Source organism: Cryptomeria japonica, chromosome 3 (assembly GCF_030272615.1).
Source record: "Cryptomeria japonica chromosome 3, Sugi_1.0, whole genome shotgun sequence".
Lineage (NCBI taxonomy): Eukaryota > Viridiplantae > Streptophyta > Pinopsida > Cupressales > Cupressaceae > Cryptomeria > Cryptomeria japonica.
In genome coordinates, this window is record NC_081407.1 from 127,060,510 (window position 1) to 127,082,661 (window position 22,152).

General features: G+C 36.5%; 1 protein-coding gene across 5 annotated transcripts in view; it reads right to left on the reverse strand.

Annotated features, from left to right (window-relative positions):
• The window catches only part of LOC131066540 (uncharacterized), a 275,016-nt gene that overhangs the window by 98,584 nt on the left and 154,280 nt on the right, over positions 1 to 22,152 (reverse strand). For all 5 annotated transcript variants that reach the window (XM_058001323.2, XM_058001322.2, XM_058001321.2 and 2 more), the window contains one exon: positions 1,554 to 1,622. In XM_058001323.2, the coding sequence (XP_057857306.1) occupies positions 1,554 to 1,622 (69 nt within the window). The remainder of the gene's footprint in view (positions 1 to 1,553; positions 1,623 to 22,152) is intronic.

The window sequence follows — 22,152 nt, forward strand, 5'->3', positions numbered from 1 at the left end:
GAATTTGAAAGTTCAGAAATGGATAAACGTGCAACTAAATGTAGAATGTAAGCATTATGTAAGGTGTAACAGCTAAAGGAGCATCAGGAAACACAAAAAGCAACTAAAGCTAGAAAACATGGACTAACTCAATTCCAATAGTGACTACTCATTCTCAATATTTTCTCTTCTAGTCCCAAAATAATGATGATCTGTGTCAATTAAGAGAAGAAAGAATTGGTTATAGCTTTATCCCGTCTTCTATTATAGCTTTACTCCTAGACAGCTTTCAGCTTCCATGGTTCTTTTTTCTTTTAGTTTCATTTGTAATTGTATTTTCTTCCCCTTTTTAGGAGATGAGATTATATTCACTAATTTATTCTTTACTCAGTATGATTTTCAATTTTTTACCTTGTAAAAAATTTGTTTTGAATAGCAAGAATTTAGTAAAGAATCCAGAATTCCCCTAGTCATGAAACCAATTCTTCTCCATCAAGCAAGCAATATGAATAATTTTTTTCATTTTCCAAAAAATAAATTGAAAGATTTCATGAAGTTGAAATCAAATGCTTCTGGCAAAACTGTGAAAGAGTTTTTGTGATGCTACATGAATTTGTCCTTTGAAAAGGTAAATTAAAAATTTAAAGCATAATGAACTTTACAAACTTGTTTTGGCATTTTCTATGGTCCGTATATTCTGGCAATAACTCGGTTATGAAATTTTTCTCATGGACTAAGACAAAAATAAACTCAACATCCTTCTAGATAATCTCTTCATTGATGTCAACTGGTTTGCCGCATTTACCTAGCATATGTTTGAAATTTTCTTTCAAAATTTAGAAATCGGTTTTGTGTGTTCCAAATGGTCTTGAGCAACCATAACCCCTATATTAGGGTACAAAATTTTTAATAAAATTTAAGGTCTGTAATCATATAAATTTGTGATGGCCTATTTAACAGGCATCTGATAAATGTCAAGGATTAACATCATCTTAGACAAAGCATTAAACCAATCAACTTTGAACTTGTAAAATCTCCAACCGTTCATACATGAGAGAATATTGTCTGTAGATAACTGATATTCCAGAATAAGGATCAGACATGAAATAATAGCTCATCAAATAGGGTTCTGTTAGGGACCAGTAAAGTACAAAACAATTGGAGGATCTGCATTGTTGTTGGTAAGTTATTATCTCTCAATGCATTCCATTATAGACTTTAAATCTGTGTTGTGTCAGCATGAGTTTCTTCTGCTGATTTGGAAACAAGATCTTTGTATACTAACATATACCAATATCAACATATATGCTAACATATACCAATATCAACATATATGCCTTTGTCATCATTACTGTCCTCTTATCAAACTGATCCATTTTGATGTTTTTAGATTGACCGACTCCAAAATTGTTCAAACTAATTGCTTTCTTCTGTGGAAGATAATTGTGCTTAGATTTAAACAATTTAGACTACAACATGTCATTTCCATTGTATGCTGATTTTTCATTACTCCAGATTGCCATACCTCCTTTAAATCCAAGATAAAGTTTAAACAAAAATGGTCAACAGTTTACCTGACACAATGAAATGAGTTTTGTTTCTTTCTCATTAGTAACCCACTTCCTAAACTCCCCTTGCCATATCTATTTGTAAACACAAAAAAAAAAGTATTAGTAAATTTCATAGTTGTTCCAAAGTATTTTAAAATCACCAGTCCTTTAATGACCATATCCAAAGTGCTTAATAATTAAACAAAGATTATTTTTTCTTTATGTTAATAAAAGCAATATATACATTCATACAGATTTTGTTCAATAACTATACATGGATCAAATGCAATAACATTTTTAACCTTTTTTTTAATATTAGAATTGACTAGTTATGGACATGGAAAGTACATTGGAAAAACTTACTTAAGCCAAGTAAATTATTTTCAAGCAAGAATCTCAAGAAAGTGCAAGGGCAATATATGTAAATATTTTTCAATTCACGGACAGAATGCAATTTACACAGAAATGTGTGGTATGGGAATAATTATTAAATTATGAGATTACCTTTTAAGCCCTCGCGTAACAACAAAAAAAATGCAGAAATAGATAGAAATATCAACATCTTATTATGTTCATTCACACTTATTCACAGCAAGATATAGAAAGTAAAGGTAGATTTTAAAAAATTGATTGCTCAAATAATTGGATAACCTATTCAACAATATACAACTGTATATATAGAGATTACAAGACGACGTTCTAAATTAAGAACATGTCGTTTAAGTGAAAACTAAAAAGCTTAAATAGCTAAATAATAAAAAGCTAACTATGCGTCTTTAATAAAGAAGCAGTAGTTTCACTTAACACACTAAAAAAGCTAAATAAGTCGACTAAAAAGCTAAATAGCTAAATAAGCCGACAACTAAGATGACCACTAAGAATAAAAGATGACCATTATAGAATAGATACTAATATTATTTTAACACTCTCCCTAATGGTCATCGTACTCAATACCCTACGGAAGACACTGCAGGTGTTTTGATCACAAATGCAAAGAACACTCTGCTGCTACGGAGACCCTTCCAGGATCTACACAATGTAAATGACCAAGAGTACCAAAAGCCATCCAAGCTAATGTAGCTCTCACACGCGAATTAGAGAAATGGCACACGTGAATTAATAAAGCCTGAAACCATGATTTTGAGGAAAAATCAGCAAACCCTTTTGCAGAAGAGTACAAAGCATTGTTTCCTCCAACAACTCCAAAACAGACTGCAAGATATCATAGTTCCAAATGTTCGCCCTAGCAATGCGACCCAAAATTGACTGCAACCAAGCACGATTTTTTAGGAAAAAAATCGTCAAACCCTGAGAACTTCCGGAATCACAAAATCCCACGTGAACTTCGCATATTACAAATGATTTTTGAGAAAAAAATCGAAAAAACCAAGAAACAATTTTTGCAAAAAAAATCATGAAAACCTAGAAATCCCACGCAAACTTTGCAGATTACCGATGATAATTTTTAAGGAAAAATTCTAAACCCTACGAATAATTTTTCAAGTTAAAAATCGTGAAAACCTACCAAACAGGAAATTTGCTTATCACAAAGCATAGAAGGGTGACTCCTCTTCAGAACGTTTTGCAATATGAGCCTGCTCCTATTCCTAAGACCCTCCCAGCCTAGATTGCACAGATGCCAACAATTTCCTACAATCTTTCTTCATATGGCCAAATTGGTGATAGTAGTTACATTGTACACTTTTCTTCTTCGAAGACTGTTGATATTGACCTTGCCCCTTCTGCTAGAAGGACTGACCTTTACCCTTGTTCTTATCCAAAACTTCAGCTATGAAGGTTTGTTCAGTGGACGAACTAGCGTTGCTTCCAAACTGTTGCTTCCATCTATCCTATTGCAGAGATCAGGAAACTTCAGATCAACACTAGTAGATGAGATATTGAGCATATCAATGAAATGCTCGTAGGATATGGGAAGGCTTTTCAGCGTGATCACTACCATATCCTCTTCCACCATGGTATGGCCTATGGCTTCCAATTGGTCACGGATGTCCTTAATCTTCGTAAGATGTGCCTAGATAGATGACTTCTCATCCATCATGATAGAAAACAACATATTCTTTAGAAAGAAAGCTCGTCTCTTGTCAGACGTTTCATGAAGATCCTTCAAGAGATCCCAAATCTCTTTAGTTGTTTTACCTTAAGGCACCTAAGGGAGTTGATCATCTATGACGGACAACTTGATAAGCATGAAAGCCTCTCGAGTTTTCGTATCATGTTTGTCTTGATCTTCTCCTGTTGCTTTAGGATGAGATTCTTTGCCCAAAACAATCTGATCAAGCCAACAATATTCAACTATCGATAACATGCGATGTTTCCAGGTGTTGTAGTTGAGGTCGTTGAACTTTTGACTTTGTTCCAACATGATGTTGGTCAAAGATGCCATTACGAAAACCGAGGTTGAACGAGGTCAACCTAGTGAAGGCACAAGACAAGAATATGATTAAAAATCAGAATAGAAACAACAACACAAAAAATTGAAAACCCTGGAATCGAATTCGAGGCACGAATCCTAATGCACAATCGTTGAAATCTAAGAATTTTTCCTGCATACCCTAGGACACAAACTAATCAGAACAATAACCAGCACAATGCCCGAGGAATGTCTGCCAGTACAAAACCCAAGGAACTCATTCTGGAAAACCCAGAAAAGTGTGGTTTGCAGAAAACGTGATGTTTTTGGTAAAAAAAACTGCAAAGCTTGAATTTTTTGAAAAACAGAAATAAATCTGAGGAAAATAATTTGCAGCCAAAATCACAGAAACAACCCTGTGAATGCAGAAAAACCTAGCCACCCAAAACCTGCGCAATGCACGCCCAAAAGACAAAAGAAAAACCCTCGGTGAAAAATGCGAATTAAATCGCGACAATCACACAGTCCGAAAAACGCAACCAACCCAATGGAGGTTGCAGGTCCTGACGGGTCCAGAAGAAAAAAAGCCACCACTGCCCACAAAAAAAACTTTATGCGGCTTGCTCAGAACATGACGCCAAAGGTAATCGCATCACCAAAAAAAAGGCATCCAGAAACACTACCAGGTCGCAAAAGAACGGAGGTCACGAATAGTGCAGGTTGCAAAAAATTCGCGGGGAACTGATAAACATTGTCGTCATGAAAATCGCACGCTAGATGTAGAAAAACCTAACCGCAAAAATCATAAATTTCTACAAAAAAGTTGCCGCCGTCCAACAAACCATAAATCACAAAAATTAGATCGCGAAAATCGCAGAAAAACCACAAACCTTCATGAACTCTTGCACAAAAAAACTTCACAATCTGAAAAAAAAAAAAACGAATTTTTTCCTTCACCAAACCCAAAAAACAATTCGCCCATAAAAAAAAATAATTGGGTCCAATTTGCCCAAAAAAAACTTAAGAAAAATTTCATTAAAAACTTTAAATAAGTTATTTTAAAATTATAAATTTTCCAAAAATTTATCCATGCTCTGATACCATGAAAAATTGATTGCTCAAATAATTGGATAATCTTAAAAAGCTAACTATGTGTCTTTAATAAAGAAGCAATAGTTTCACTTAACCCACTAAAAAAGCTAAATAGCTAAATAAGTCGACAACTAAAAAGCTAAATAGCTAAATAAGTCGACAACTAAGATGACCACTAAGAATAGAAGATGACCATTATAGAATAGATATTAATATTATTTTAACAATTTTGTTTGAGAGGCAACCAATTTTACTAGTTCCTTAATAAAAGAAAACATTGATATAACATTTATTGAGTTAACATCCTTTTATACATAAAAGGAAAAGCTCTAATTCTACATTTATGTATAGTTTTTTGTGATATAATCACTGTAACACCTGGGGGACAACCCAATCAAAGAGATTTGACTTGGTTATAAGTGCAGAAAATTTTATGTTTGCTATAGGAATTCAAATTATGCAAAGAAGTAATGAACAACAAAAAAAAGAGAAAAATGGACAACCGTATTAGAACTATAACAGCAACTTTGAATTATCCCTAGTTCTAGAAAAATCTGTGAGAACAAAAGTACGAAGCCTACCTCATCTAACTGTCTTGCAATTAACCTCTTATTGTGTAACCTACAAAGAATGTGAAAGGAAGCTAAGGTGTGGAAAACACTTCCTAACACTAATCTAGTGGGGGAGATTCTACAAATTTTCTTTATAAATCTTCTATTACAGAAACAGAAACACATTTATAGATAGCAAATAAATATACATAAAGATAAACACAATGAACACAAGATATATTGTGGGGAAAACCCTTTCGGATAAAAAACCCCACACTCCAAAAGCACAGTACTTTGTATTCCAATATTCAAATTCTTACAATACAATGCCAACACTTAGCTTCTTCAATAGGAGTCTACAACTACAACTACAACTACAACTACAACCTACAACCTGGATTAATTCCGGCAGCATAACACTTCACCTGCAAACATTACATGACTACAGCTCTCCAAGGCTACCTTTTATAGAGAAATACAACTCAAGAGGAATCTTCTAGATTAAGTAACAATATGGGGTCGTGCAAAGCATTTGGCCCTATTTTTCGGCTACCAAAAAACATGCAAATGACATGTGTACATTGACTAATTTTAGCTTATTCTCTTACAATTCATCATAACCCAACTTGGGCACCCACCTTCTCCACGCAAAAGGTATCTCCTAGCACTTGTCCAATATGTCATAGAATCTGTCGTAGGCTGACACTTGTCAAGATACTCAAAGTGGGAAGCCCACCTCCACATGTGCAACATATGTGTCATACAATCATCGCCAAGTAGGATGCCACCAAGCATGTGGCTCCCACTAGATGACTAGACATTTGTAGGCGAATAATAAATAAATGCAAAATCAATGTTAGGATTTGCAAAGGTTGAGACACCTTAATCCCAACAGAATGTTTATGTGCATAATTTTACAAAAGGAGAGGAATGTGAGGTTCCAACTAGGGCAGGACAGTTCATATTCCATTCCAACTACCACATCCACCTACTGTTAATTTTAGCACTTTCAGATTAACTAAGACTCAGAAAATCAGAATTTACTTACTAGTTAGATTCATTTATATTTAGAGATTTATAGTTTCAGATTTAACACAACAAGGAAAATAAAGAAATAGAGACAAAACACAATTACCCTGGGAAAACCTCCTAGGAGGAAAAACCCAGCCTGAAAAGATCCTCAGATCTGATTATGGATTATAGTTATGCAAACAATACAACACTTATCTCATGTGCTTTTGTAGGTTCAGATTTTGCTGTAACTGAAGGTATGGTAGATCACGGTGGTTGTCTTCAATATTTACTTGATGAATGCTGAGATTGTCTTAACCTAAGTTGCAGACTTTAAGAAGTTCACTTAATTCCTTGTGATGGATTTCGCATCTCCTTCTAATGGCAGAGGTAGGTTGTTGTAGCTGTCATGTCTTTCGCACCACCTTCAATATCATATATTTCGTACCACTTTAACCATGCAGATTGATTTAAGGGCAGATCACTTATGACTTCTTGGAGTTCGCTTTAGGCATGTAAGTTTTCGCATGAAGAAGCAGATCAGATTGGTGATTTACAAATGAATCTTGACCTCTTACTTATATGGAGCGAACTTCCTCAACTAGGTCGGCCCTTTTAAATAATTAACTTTTAATTATTTCATTTATTTGCCTTTTAATAGGGTCGGCCCTAGTGCGCTGAGTGTTTGTTGTTAAAGCGTGGGGAATAGGGCCACGTTAAGGGGAAGAGGGGCCAGGCGGATTCCAATGTTGCCTACGGCAATTTGAATCCGCCCTTTCCCTAATTAATATCAACACTCCCTCTTAATTAGGGAGAAGAACATAACTATAATCTTCCATCTTGCATACACAAGCAAGGAATGGATTTACATAATACAATCTTCCAGCTTGCACACAAGCATAGACTGGATCCACCTTACATTGCCCACAGAGGGTGGAGAGGATCTTTTCGACCATCTTACATTGCCCGCAGAGGACGGTCAATCAATTATACCAATGCCATCGTACATTGCCTGCAAAGGATGGTTTAACCATTACACTTCTCCCTGAGAAGTTTTACAATACCATCTTACATTGCCCGCAGAGGATGCTTACACTTCTCCTAAGAAGTTTACAATACCACCTTACATTGCCCACAGAGGGTGATTAACATTTACAATACCATCTTACATTGCCCGCAGAGGATGGTTAATAATTATACTTCTCCCTGAGAAGTTTACAATACCACCTTCCATTGCCCGCAGAGGGTGGTTTAATACAATACAAAGTATAACTGAGATTGAGACTCCCTCTCAATTAGGGTTTCATTTTCCACAATACCAAGTCTATCCCTGAAGTACACAAACTTCACTTTGGATAGAGGCTTGGTAAGAATATCTGCAACCTGCTCATCAGTGCTGACATACTTCAACTGAATAGCACCTCTTTGCACCATATCTCAAATGAAGTGATAATGGGTTTCCACATGTTTTGGCCTGTCATGAAATACTGGATTGATAGACATTTTAATACAACTCTGGTTATCACAGTGAATAACTGTAGGATCCCATGGCTGACCAAACAACTCAGCAAGAAGCTTACGAAGCCACACTGCTTCTTTGGAGGCTGCACTTGCTGCTATATACTCAGCTTCAACAGTACTCAATGCTACTGAAGATTGTTTCCTGCAAGCCCAGGAGATTACTGCGGATCCCAAGCTAAAACAGATACTGGAGGTGCTTTTCTTGTCTTTGACGCTTCCAGCCTAGTCTGCATCTGAATAACCTTCCAAGGTTATTGGAGTGTTAAGTGGATACTTCAGCCCAAAACCAATTGTGCCTCGCAAGTATCTTAGGATATGCTTGGCAGCAACAAGATGAACATGTTTGGGCATGCTCATGAACTGGCTGAGAGCATTTACAGCAAAACATATGTCTGATCTAGTGTTAACTAGATACATCAGTGATCCAATCAATTGTCGGCACTCGGATGGATCTGCAAATTCAGAGTTAGCTGCAGAAACACTTAACTTCTTTAAGTTAGATTCCATAGGGGTAGACATGGGTTTACAATCCATCATTCTAAATCTTTTCAAAATGTCAATAGTATACTTTCCTTGACTTAGAAAAATTTTGTTAGATCTTTGCCATACTTCTAGACCTAGAAAATAATGCATTAGACCTAAGTCTTTCATTTCAAATTCTGAAGCTAATTCTTTCTTGCATCGAATACTAAGTTCATCTTTAACAGTAAGGAATAAGTCATCCAGATAAAGAACTAGAATTAGCATTTCATCATTGGCTACCTTACAGTATATGTTAGAGTCAGCATCATTTTTACAAAAGCCTAGACTTAGCAAGTATTTATCAATTCTTTCATACCAAGCACGAGGAGCTTGTTTAAGACCATACAGGGCTTTCTTTAACCTGCACACATGAGTTAATCTATCCTGAATCTCATAAACCTCAGGTTGCTCAATATAGACTTCTTCCTCAATGACACTATTGAGGAAGGCAGTCTTAACATCCATCTGATGTAGTTTCCAACCCTTAGCAGCAGCAATAGCTATTATAGTCCTAATAGAGGTATATCTAGCAACAGGAGCAAATGTTTCTTCATAGTCTATGCCTTCCTTTTGAGAAAAACCACGAGCTACAAATCTAGCCTTATATTTTTCAATACTACCATCAGCATTATGTTTAATTTTAGATAACCATTTAGAGGAAACAACAGATTTACCTTTGGGTCTGGGTACAATGTCCCACACATCATTCTTGATGATGGACTGATATTCTTCATCCATAGCAAGTTTCCAAGCATGATGAATCAAAGCTTCTTCAACATTGCAAGGTTCAGTTTCAATGAGATTGCAAATCAAATCAACATAGTTAGAGAATACCTGAGGTCTCTTAGTTTGACGGAAGGTGCCACTGGGAGCAGCAATCTTTCAGTTCCTTGAATGGTGTTCCTTACCCAAAGCGGCCTCTTTTTGGTAACTACAATGTCACTAGGAATATCAGTGGGATTCATGGGCTCTGGAGGATCATCGTGATCATCTTGAGGTGGAGGATATACTTGCTCCCTCTGAATCTCAGGGTTAGAATCAACATTTATATCTTGATTGTTATTAGTTTCATCAATAACACAAGAACCTTTTGATTTCTTAAAAGCAACATCTTCTTCAAATGTAACATCCCTACTTACCTCAACATACCTTTGACTTGGAATGTATATTCTGAATGCTTTGGAGGATTCACTGTAACCGACTAGAATACCTTTCTTTCCGGAGGGTTCCAGTTTGGTTCGTTTTTCTTTGGGAACATGAACATAAACAGGACTTCCAAAGATTCTGAGGTGACTGATGTCTAGTTTGGATCCTGTGAAGGCTTCTTCAGGGGTCATGTTCTTTAGAACACGGTGAGGGCATCTATTCTGGATATATACAGCTGTTCTGGAGGCCTCTGCCCATAGGGAGGTCTGCAAGTCTTGATCGTGAATCATAGCCTTTGCAGCCTCCACAATAGTCCTATTCTTTCTTTCGGCAACACCATTTTGTTGAGGATTGTATGGAACACAAAACTCCCTCTTAATTACTAACTCAACACAAAAAACATGAAAGCTACCGGAGGTGTACTCACCTCCATTGTCAAATCTTAAACATTTAATTATTTTACCTGAGGAGTTTTCAGTTAATGTTTTGCACTCTTTGAATTTACTTAGGACTTTATCAGATTCTTTAGATTTCAAGAAGTAGATCCAAGTTTTCCTAGAGAAATCATCTATGAAGATCACATAATAAAGAAATCCACTAGGAGAAGCTATAGACATAGGACCACATAAATCAGAGTGAACAAGTTCTAGTTTGTCTTTAGCTCTATTTTCACTTTTATGAAATGGACTTTTGACATTTTTACCTAAAGCACAACCTTTACAAGTGTTATCATGGATTTGACTGAGTTTAGGTATACCTTTGACTAACTTTTCAAGGGATGGAAGAGCTTGATAATGCAAGTGTCCAAGCCTTTTATGCCATAACTCACAAGATTCGGGAACCTCATTAATGAGTGCTTGAATAGGGTTAGTAGAGAGTTTATAAAGACTATCATATCTATGACCAATTATGCGAGCAGATTTAAAACTAGATTTCTTAGGCCATACAAGAACTTTTCCATCAGAAAATGCAATTTGATAACCTTTATCTTCTAGAGTAGAAATGGAAATTAAGTTTCTTTTCATTCCAGGAACAAACAAGATATCACTGAGGTGCAAAGAAATACCAGAAACTAAATTTAGAGAGGTAGAGTCAGAACCTCTTACCGAATAACGGGCGTCATCACCAATTACTACATGAACGCTGGTGTCCTTTTCTACTAAGTCTAAAAGGTGATCACAGAAGCCCGTGATGTGTCTGGAGGCACCACTGTCAATCAACCAAGTATTGCTATCTGAAGGAACACTGCTAGACAGAGTGGAGATGAATAAAAAATTATCATTTTGTTCTGTTACTTCATTTAGGTTGGCTTCACTTTGGTTAGGGTTATGTTGACATTCTTTAACATAGTGACCAAATTTGTCACATCTAAAGCAATGGACACGCGAGGTATCTCTTGGTTTCTTCCAAGGGTGCTGGGAACTAAATGGTCTGAATTCCCTATTTCTTTTAGGATAAGATTTCTTCCAATTTGCTCCTTTCTTGCATTGTGCTGCAAGCATGTGATGATCATCTATATGGGGACTTTTGGTTTGACCTCTTGTTATGAGGCGAGACTCTTCTTGGATATAGTCATTTTTAAGGCGATCAAGTGTGGGTAACTCAGTCCTACCACTTATGGTTTGGATATATGACTCCCATGAGTGAGGTAGACCATTTAGGGCAATCATGACAAGGTCTTTATCTTCCACGTTATGGCCAATTAAACCTAGCTGATTCTTTAGTTCTGAAATTCTCATAAAGTAGGAAATAATGGAGTCTTCTTTTGCCATTTTGATATTAAGTAGTTGTTGTCTTAAAGTAATTGCCCTACTGAGATTGTTAATTTCATATGTACCTTGTAAATGGCTGAACATTTCCCTTGCAGTGGTAAATGAGGCAATAGAGGTGACTAGGTGGTCTTTGACTGAATCAATGAGAATCTTACTGGCCTTGACAGCATCCTTTTTGAATTGTTTTAGCTCGGCTGCATCCGTAGGTTCAGTTAGCTCTTTAGCTTCTATGAATTGGAGAAGATCTTCTTCATCTAGAGCCAACTTGATTCGAACTTTCCAGGCAGTAAAGTTTAGATTCCCATCAAGCCTATCTTCAATTTTCAGCCCCATTGACCTAACCTGAAAAGAGACAACAATCTGGAAATAAAGGAGTACTGAATTCTGAATCTGAAAGTTGATCTAGCCTATAGCTCTGATACCATGTTAATTTTAGCACTTTCAGATTAACTAAGACTCAGAAAATCAAAATTTACTTACTAGTTAGATTCATTTATATTTAGAGATTTATAGTTTCAGATTTAACACAACAAGGAAAATAAAGAAATAGAGACAAAACACAATTACCCTGGGAAAACCTCCTAGAAGGAAAAACCCAGCCTGAAAAGATCCTCAAATCTGATTATGGATTATAGTTATGCAAACAATACAACACTTATCTCATGTGCTTTTGTAGGTTCAGATTTTGCTGTAACTGAAGGTATGGTAGATCACGGTGGCTGCCTTCAATATTTACTTGATGAATGCTGAGATTGTCTTAACCTAAGTTGCAGACTTTAAGAAGTTCACTTGATTCCTTGTGATGGATTCCGCATCTCCTTCTAATGGCAGAGGTAGGTTGCTGTAGCTGTCATGTCTTTCGCACCACCTTCAATATCATATATTTCGCACCACTTTAACCATGCAGATTGATTTAAGGGCAGATCACTTATGACTTCTTGGAGTTCGCTTTAGGCATGTAAGTTTTCGTATGAAGAAGCAGATCAGATTGGTGATTTACAAATGAATCTTGACCTCTTACTTATATGGAGCGAACTTCCTCAACTAGGTCGGCCCTTTTAAATAATTAACTTTTAATTATTTCATTTATTTGCCTTTTAATAGGGTCGGCCCTAGTGCGTTGAGTGTTTGTTGTTAAAGCATGAGGAATAGGGCCACGTTAAGGGGAAGAGGGGCCAGGCGGATTCCAATGTTGCCTACGGCAATTTGAATCCGCCCTTTCCCTAAATAATATCAACACCTACAACCACCAACAATAGGTCAAACTATGTGGTTAAACGGGTGTGGAGTTAAGACTTGTAGAGTGAGATGTAGGTGTTGTCTATGATGAAGATCCTATTGATGAAACCATAAAGACTGCTCAAGAAGACTTAATGTGTGAGGTATGTTCTAGTGGCTCAAATCCTCCTAGATCAGGAAACCACACTATTCTAGCAAAATTATGTATAGCCAAAGTTTCCAAAGTTTAAACCTAGATCCCCAAAGTTTCAAAGATAGAGATAGCAAGGGATGAGCGAACGTGTTTCCAAGGCAGGTTATTTTTAAGGCCATTTTTCAAGAGATAGTAAAGGACAACAGTTAAATAAATAACGAAATTTCAAATACCCTTTTGGTAAATTCATAATAGACATCACATAATCTTTTTGAGCATGGGTACATGTGTGTGTGTGTGCGTGTGTGTGTGTGCATGAATTCATAAAGAAATGTCTAGCTAGTGTGTGTATTTATGTAAGGATTTATTATTAAAAATTTTTGAAGCCTTCAAAACTGCATGTTGTATTGTCAAACTTATTAATAAAGAGGATCACTTAACTAAAAAGATAACAAGTTATGTTCTAATATGAGCTTAGTTGGGATACTAATACATGGGATTGTTCTATAAGTTGTCCATACAGGGCATGGTTGATACATTTTTGCATTATGAAAGTGGCATTTCCTACCAATTATGACAACTCCTAATCAGCAATATAATGACTATGGCATGCCAACTGATTGTGGCAATCCGTGTATATTAAACATGTCCAATATATGAAACAAGATAGTACTTGATTGTGACTCCAACTATTAAGATGTACTAATCTACACTGGGGGTTATGTATTGTGTACATGTGATCATGAAATAATCATTGGTCTATTGCTTCATCAAACTTATGGTTAGAATTTTTGTGGACTTATGCTAAGTAATGTGTAGCTCTATAACAACCAAGTTTCAAAGTTGATAACATAGATATAGCATAAATGATGAATGTGAGTTGCCTCTACTTCATATCAAAAAAGTCTAGACAAATGATTTGAAAACTTTAGATAAATCCGAAGATTGCAAAATCTATTAGACAGTAAGGTTTTGATATTTTCTAATGGTAGTTCAATGTTAGTATTGTTAAAGCCCAAACCATGATATCTTTTAGTGTGGGTGCATGACCCTTGCACTTAATCTTGATTGGTAGAGGATTATAAACATAAATGCTTCTTGATCTTTGGCAAATCTTTGATAGGCATGTCACAAATCAAACATGCATTTAAAGGTTGTAAGTCTTAATAAAAAATTAACAAAAATGTGCCAAGGTACATTAAGAATCCCTAGGAATGGCCCCTGAAATAACTGGGGGATGCCTGGCTGTCCCCTAGCTATGAGAGACTCTTAGCCATCCCCTTAGATATTTTCACATGCAAGGGACATTTCCAAATTTTTTCGCAAGAAAGAGGACAAGCGATACATTTCCTACCCATGTCCACATCCTTGAAACATCCCTTAGGGGTGATCAGATCATATTTGGTAGGGACATGTCCCCATGGAGCATAGGTTTAAGCTTAATACCTACTAAAACCTTTGTATTAAAATTGTGTTAGATTGATAGTGTCACTTTGAATGCAACTACCATGTTTAACTTATAACATCTTGTGTGTGTACTTGAGCTTATTTATTCCCAATATTGTACTTGCATTGTATAGTCTCTAAAATGTGTTGATGGTGCAAGGATCTAGTCTTCGGATTTATTTTAGTCAAAAACATAAAATCCATTGGCTTGTGTTGAACAAGCACCTCAACATTTTACACTAGGTAAACCCGAATAGACACATTTATAGTTCATTCAGCCTGATCATGAAATCGCCAAAAACAAATTGTAAAGATTGTAAATTAAAAGTATTTTATTAATAGTAGGTTAATTTTTATTTTACAGAGTGCTTCCCCTTCTAATTTGAAGAGAAGTACACATCTATTTTCATTGTTGTTTTGGTGCAAATCAAAATGCCAACATTCTCCACCATTAATAAAAGACTCCAATTTCCCATGTTCAATGTTTAACCTTGGACAACAAATATAGGCATGATGTAATGAAAAGGAATATTCCACGAACATGCAATCTGAAGATCTATGTTCATTGACTCGATATTATCACTAGTGTTTTATGCATATCATTGTTGTCCCTCTATCTTGGGCTTGGATTTATAAATCAATGCTTATGGATCCCTTTAAATGCCTTTAAAATCCCTATCAAACTTCTATTTCTAAAGAAATGAATCCTGTTAATGCATGGTAGCTTCTGCAAGATAAGATCTTCCTAACCTTCCTTGTTCTGTTATTTATCTACATGCTTCATGTCTGATTTATATTGCATATGATTATCGGATTGTACAAACATTGCTTATCATTATGCTATCGGGCTAACAACCCGATAGCATATTAATGTCAATTGTTAATTGGCATTAATATGCTATCGGGGTATTAACCCAATAGCATATTAAATGCTATAAGTTATCGGGTTAAATTCGCCGATACATACTTGCATATTTGTTATCGGGTTTAATGAATACACCGCTTCATTTGGCATTAACATTGGTTAACAAATGCACCGGTTGGATTATATACATCGTGCACTTTGAATCATCGGTGTTTATATGAACTGATTCATTATATTAAGATATTACAATATGCTATCGGGGGTTTTTGAACCGATAATCAGCATTGTGTTAATGGTATAATTGTAAAGGCACCGATCAATGGGTGCATTGATCGGTCATGCCTAAAAGGCATGACCGGTCAATACACCAATTGACCGGTTGCCTAAATGATACATATGCCAATTGAATTCATTTGGAGAAGACATAGAAAATATTAAATGATCTCTCTCCTTCAGACCTGCAGATAAAAATCAGAATTATTAGACATTGACATAATTCCTCATATCCATATATAGCATTCATAGTTCATAACTTGTTCTTTAATTGAAATTGAAATAACTTTACATGGTATCAGAGCCAAGGTAATCGAACCTAAGGCTATTCAATTTTGATAAAATTCAAGGACTAAGTTACAGACTACATCACATTTCCATAATGGCCAACGCTATCAGATTCGAAGATAGACTCGGAGGTAGCGAAGATTTTTCAGCTTGGAAGTTTAGAATCAAAATGATTTTAAGAGAAAACAAAGTTGATTCATGTGTCCAAACTGAAAGTGCACAACTAGAAGATGAAACCGAGAAATCCACATGGATCGAGGGAAATGATAAGGCTATTAAAATAATAGTGGATGGGGTAAGAAATAATATAATGCCCATCATTAGAAAGCAGGAGACGGCTTATAAAATGTTCAAGGCACTTGAAAGGACATTTGAAATATCAAATGCAAGTCGTACTCTGGCATTAAAACGAGAGATCAACCATATCAGTATGAACAAAGGGGAGACAATTAACTCCTACTTCATGAGGATATCAAGCCTAAGAGATGACCTAGTGATGAGGAGGTAGAGAAGAAGTTGGTCTTCTTTGAGGTTGGTGGGCTTTTGTTCTCAATGTGCTTCCCAAATCAATCCCTAGGCACAAATGGGATTCTTCTAAACCTTTCTCCTATCTCCTCCTCTCTATTCAACACTGCTTGCACCCTATTGTATTGGACATCACTCCTCCTTACCTTCCATGCTAAGGCATTCAAGTCTGAAATGAGGTCCTCTTGTGTGTCACCAAAAAATGAACAAGTTTGGTTCTCCAACTGGCTGAATCTCCTCTCTTCCAGGAATGGGCAACTATTGGAGAACCATGGTTTACCTAATCTTATTTACACCTTTAAGGATTTCAATCATGTTAATCTGTTGATTGAGCATCTGGACAGGTCTGCAAAGTATGATGACTGTCCCTCACCTTTCAAGAATGAAAATATCCAAATTGGTTGCAAAGAACGTTGGTTTACTCAAGGCAACTTCTAGGTTCAAATGGTCATTTTGATCAAATGACTTAATGCAATGCTGTGGAGCTTGTAGTAGGGTGTCTCAGGGCTTAACTCATCAATTTTGATGATTTGAAGCAATCATTTACTTTTCCTTTCTTACCGATTTCATGAAATTGTCAAATTTGCTCCAAAAAGGCTACTAGAATTAGCCCTAGTTTCTAGTGAAAATTGTTCACCCTGCTCAATCTGTTAAACTTCATGACAAACCCTTGGAGATGTGGTCTATTGATGATGAAGACTCAAGGATTTTTGCTATGGCAAGTACTGTATGTACTGTTTGAGGACTGTCCCACAAAAGAGGCATTTTTCAAGGGTTTTTGAAGGTTTTAGTGAGGGTTTGCAAATTGAAGACCTTCTCCATGATACTAGACCCACTTTAAGTGTTCAAACCTTGCTATGACATCTATCAAACACTTCAAAGGATCCAAAGGCCAACTTAGAATATTGTCATTATGTCAAACAATTGCCATACTGCTGCCCTTACACAGAAAAAACAGTCTAGAGGACTGGGACAGCAATGTTTTTAAGATTTTGCATACTTTTTGAACATTTGTAAACCCAATACAATGAAAGTATATCAAATATGGATGCAACAAAGACTTAACATGAGTTTGAACACCCTGCAAAGCAAATAAGAAGGGATTTTTATAACTGCTGTTCATACACCGCCATCACTGCACTTTAACAGTATTAATACCGTTACACTTTCTTTCTTTGTTTTGATTCACTTCTTCACTCTGTCCCTGGTCTGCAAAAAGGTTTTAATGGCAAAGTAAAACAATACATATATCCTCTTCAAGGATCTTGTAAATTTGAACACTTAAGAAGATGCCTCAAAACATGACAGCATTATGAGACTGTGACAAAGAAATACACCTTTCTAGGATCCTTATTTAGGTCCTTTACAATCAAATTGTGCATCTTGTCTTCTTAGCATTAAAAACATCTATAAATACATTCCATGATGCATGAAAGGGGAATACATCATTCCATACTATCCATTTAGAGAGGTTGGCAATGAGGATCTAACAATGAAACAGTGACTCACTGTTTTGCAGGCTGTTTACACCTTTGCTTCTTGCATCCAACCAAGTCATGAGAGAGACAAGGATGGTAAAATACAATGATGACTCTTGCCAACTTATTTCTTCTTCAACATTTCAAAGTACAGTGCTATGAACAGCAAAGTACCATTCCAACAAATTTAACGATACCTAAGCCAAGCTGTTCACTTCACATACTTGTCATGGGCTTACAAACACTTGTACATTGCTAGAAAAGGAAAATAGATATATGGTACAGTATGTACAGAGGATCCAACAAACTTCCTCAAAGCCATGGATGGAGAGACTTTGAAGAAATTAATTGGACCATGAATGAACTTCCATTGGAACCACAAAACAATGCCTTTCTCAAGAACACTCCAACCAAAACTTATTCTAAATCACTACTCAAACATCAAAGGAGATTAAACCAATTAAAAACAAGGAGTAGTACGGACTCATGAAGCCATGGTACGGACTGTACTCTCAAAAGTGCAGGAAACTAGTTAAAACTCACAGAAAACAAGAGCAAAACAAGTATTTTTCTTACTTTTCCAATATGAACTGCCCATACAATGATGGGAACATGGTTTTTATACATGTGCCAACTTGTTGAAGCCTTTGTATGGACAGGTACAGGCTGGAACTAACCAAAACCACCAAAAGTCACTTTTTTGCACTTTTGACAGCTTTTTGAAAACTTTTGTTGCTCAAAAAGTTGCATTTTGACTTCCGGTGACTTGGCACTCAAACCAATGACTCAAAATCATTAGAAACACTAAATAAACATGATCCAATGCCTTTCAAGGCTTTACAACATCAAAAATTCAAAAATGCTCATTTGGACCCAAAATTGACAATTTTCGGCCCATTGAGAAAAAAAACAAAAATCTTGGAAACTCTTAAACACAAATGAGTTCCAAACCTTATTACACCACAAAACAAACCTATTAAACCTACTAGAAGCATAAAATAAACACACATGCTTAATTTGCAATAAAATGCTATACCTGCTAGGATTTGAGCATTCAGGTGCTCAGGTGCTTCTGCACCACCTAGCTTCCCTTGGATACGACATACAAAGCAAAGAGTTAACACTCATTGCTCTAGATGGATTGCCTAGTGGATGGAACACATTCGTCCAAGGCATCAGTGCTAGGTCCAAATATCCTAAGTTTGAAAGACTAAGAGATGACTGTCTACAAGAAGAATCCAGATTGAACAAGGTAGGAATATAACAGAAGAATATAGATGAAGACTTGCAAGTCCTAAATACAAACATCAATAAGAAGCAATTCAGGAAAAGAAAAGCTAAACAAGGCAAGAACACTTCTAAGAAAGACCTATCACATGTTCAATGTTATAGGTGTGACAATTTCGGACACTATGTTGCAAACTGTCCGGAGAAAGGGAAGCAAGCCACATTTGCAAAAGTGAGGAAATCTAGAAGAGAAAATGACTCCGAGAACTATGTCCTCTACTCAGCACTTACAAGCCATGCTTCAAACAGGTCTAACTCATGGGTGATCGACAGTGGTTCATCCAGACACATCACCAGCTTTAGAGAAATACTAGACTCCATGATAGAGAAAGATGATGAGGAAATAACCATCAGAGACGATTCTTCACATCTAGTCAGAGGAATTGGAACCTGCACCATCAAACTGAAGACAGGCATGTCACTACGACTTGAAGAAGTACTATATGTTCCAGGCATCAAAAGAAATCTAATCTCCATATCAGCACTAGAAGATCAAGGATACAGAGTGACCTTCATGGAAAACAAGGTGTTGGCTTGGCCAAAGAGATCCTCCATCAACTACGCTAAGGTCATTGGTCGAAGACAAGGCTATTTGTATGAGCTATGTACAGAGCCCAATCTAGCATTGATCCATGAAGCAACTAATGCAAATGAAGTATGGCACAAGAGATTAGGCCATCTAAATTATAGAGCTTTGTCAACTATGGGAAACCTTGTCACAGGTCTACCTAAGTTGAAGCAATATCATTCAGAGGCATGCAAAGGGTGTGCCTTAGGTAAAAATACCAAAAGTGCATTTCAGAATAGTACTAGGAAAACTAGCAAAGTTTTGGAGTTAATTCATTCTGATGTATGTGGACCTATGTCCGTACCCTCGCTAGGGGGATTTTTGTACTATGTAATTTTTGTTGATGACTACTCTAGGAAGACGTGGATCTACTTTCTGACATGTAAAGAATCAGAAAAGATCCTAAGTAGGTTTAAAGAGTTTAAAACATTAACAGAAAATCTCTCTAAAAACAAAATTAAAACCTTAAGAACTAACAATGGGGGGGAATACACATCAGGACTATTTAAAGACTTTTGTAAAAATTTTGGGATTAAGAGGGAGTTGACAATACCTTATAATCCACAACAAAATGGAGTAGCTGAAAGGAAAAATAGGACCATAGTAGAAGCTACCAAAACCATGATACTAGATCAAAATCTAAACTTGAACCTTTGGGCAGAAGCAACTAACACTGTTGTGTACATACAAAATAGATGTCCTCATTCACACCTTGAAGATAAAACTCCTGAGGAAGTCTTTACCAAGACAAAACCAGATATCAACCATCTTAGGATATTTGGTGTCCGGTCTATATTCATGTACCTAAAGAGAAAAGACTAAAACTAGAACCCTCTAAAAAAAGGGGAATAATTGTAAGATACAATGAAACTTCTAAAGCCTACAGAATCTATGCACAAGGGCAGAGAAATATTGAACTCAGTAGGGATGTAATCTTCGAAGAAGATTTACCCTTCAAAAGGGCCCAAAATACAATAGAACCTGAAATTCATAATCCTACTCCTAACCTAGAAGAAGAACCTACTCCTGAGCTTCAGAGGGAGTATCTTGAGAAAACTATAAACACAAGACCCACCTATAGATAATCGCAAGAAAAGACCACTATGGGCCACCAAAATTGTAGCAGAAGCTCAGAAGTTCGTTGCTCCTTCAGGAACCTTCAGGGAAAGCAAGAGGCCTAATAAATTCATCAACTATGTTGCACTTATGAATGATCTCTCTAAAGTTGAACCTAACAATGTTTCAGATGCACTCAAACATCAAGTATGGATAGATGCCATGATTGAAGAATATCAGTCCATTATGAAGAATGATGTTTGGGAGATTGTTCCTAGGCCAACCAAGAAGTCTGTTGTGTCTTCTAAATGGTTGTTTAAAATCAAGCATGCTGCAGATGGCAGTATTGAAAAACACAAGGCCAAATTTGTAGCTAGAGGGTTCTCATAGAAGGAAGGAATAGATTACGAAGAAACATTTGCACCTGTTTCCGGGTACACATCAGTAAGAGCTGTCCTAGTCATTGTAGCAGCAAAGGGGTGGAAGGTACATCAGATGGATGTTAAGACAGCATTCCTAAATGGCGAGATCGTGGAAGAAGTCTACTTAGAGCAACCTGAAGGGTTTGAAATTCATGATGCAGAGTCTCATGTGTGTGACTCAAGAAAGCTCTCTATGGGCTCAAACAGGCTCCCAAAGCTTGGTATGAAAGAATTGACACCTATCACCTAATATTAATTTTATATGTTGATGACTTATTAATCACAAGAGATGATCACCTAATAGATCAATGCAAGAAAGATCTATCCACATAATTTGATATGAAAGACTTGGGGCTTCTTCATTACTTCCTAGGATTGGAAGTATGGCAGAATTTTGATAATATTGTACTGAACCAAGGGAAGTACACCTTGGACATATTGACAAGATTTGGAATGCTAAACTGCAGACCCATGACCTCTCCTATGGAAACCAACTTCCATAAACTTGAAGCAGCAGCAGAATCAAGACCTACTGACCCCACTCAATATAGGAAGATGATTGGGTCCCTGATGTATCTGGTAAATACAAGGCTAGATATCTGCTATGCTGTTAATGCCTTAAGTCAGTTCATGTGTGAACCTAAGGAGATACACCTGGTTGCAGTAAAACATATAATGAGATATCTACAAGGTACCCTAAAGCTTGGTCTTAAATATGAAAAGGTTGACATAGATCTACATGGATTTACAGATTTAGATTGGGCTGGTAGTGTGACTGACAGAAAGAGCACTTCAGGGTGTTGCTTCAGTTTAGGGTCAGCCATGATATCCTGGATCAGCAAAAAACAATCTTCAGTAGCTCAGAGTTCCACAGAGGCTGAATATATTGCAGCTTCAATGGCTGCCCGAGAAGCAGTATGGCTAAGGAAATTGCTCGTGGGATTATTTGGAGAACCTATGAAACCTACAGTCATTCAGTGTGATAATCAAAGCTGTATAAAACTCTTTGTAAATCCAGTATTTCATGACAGGTCCAAACATATTGAGATTCCATATC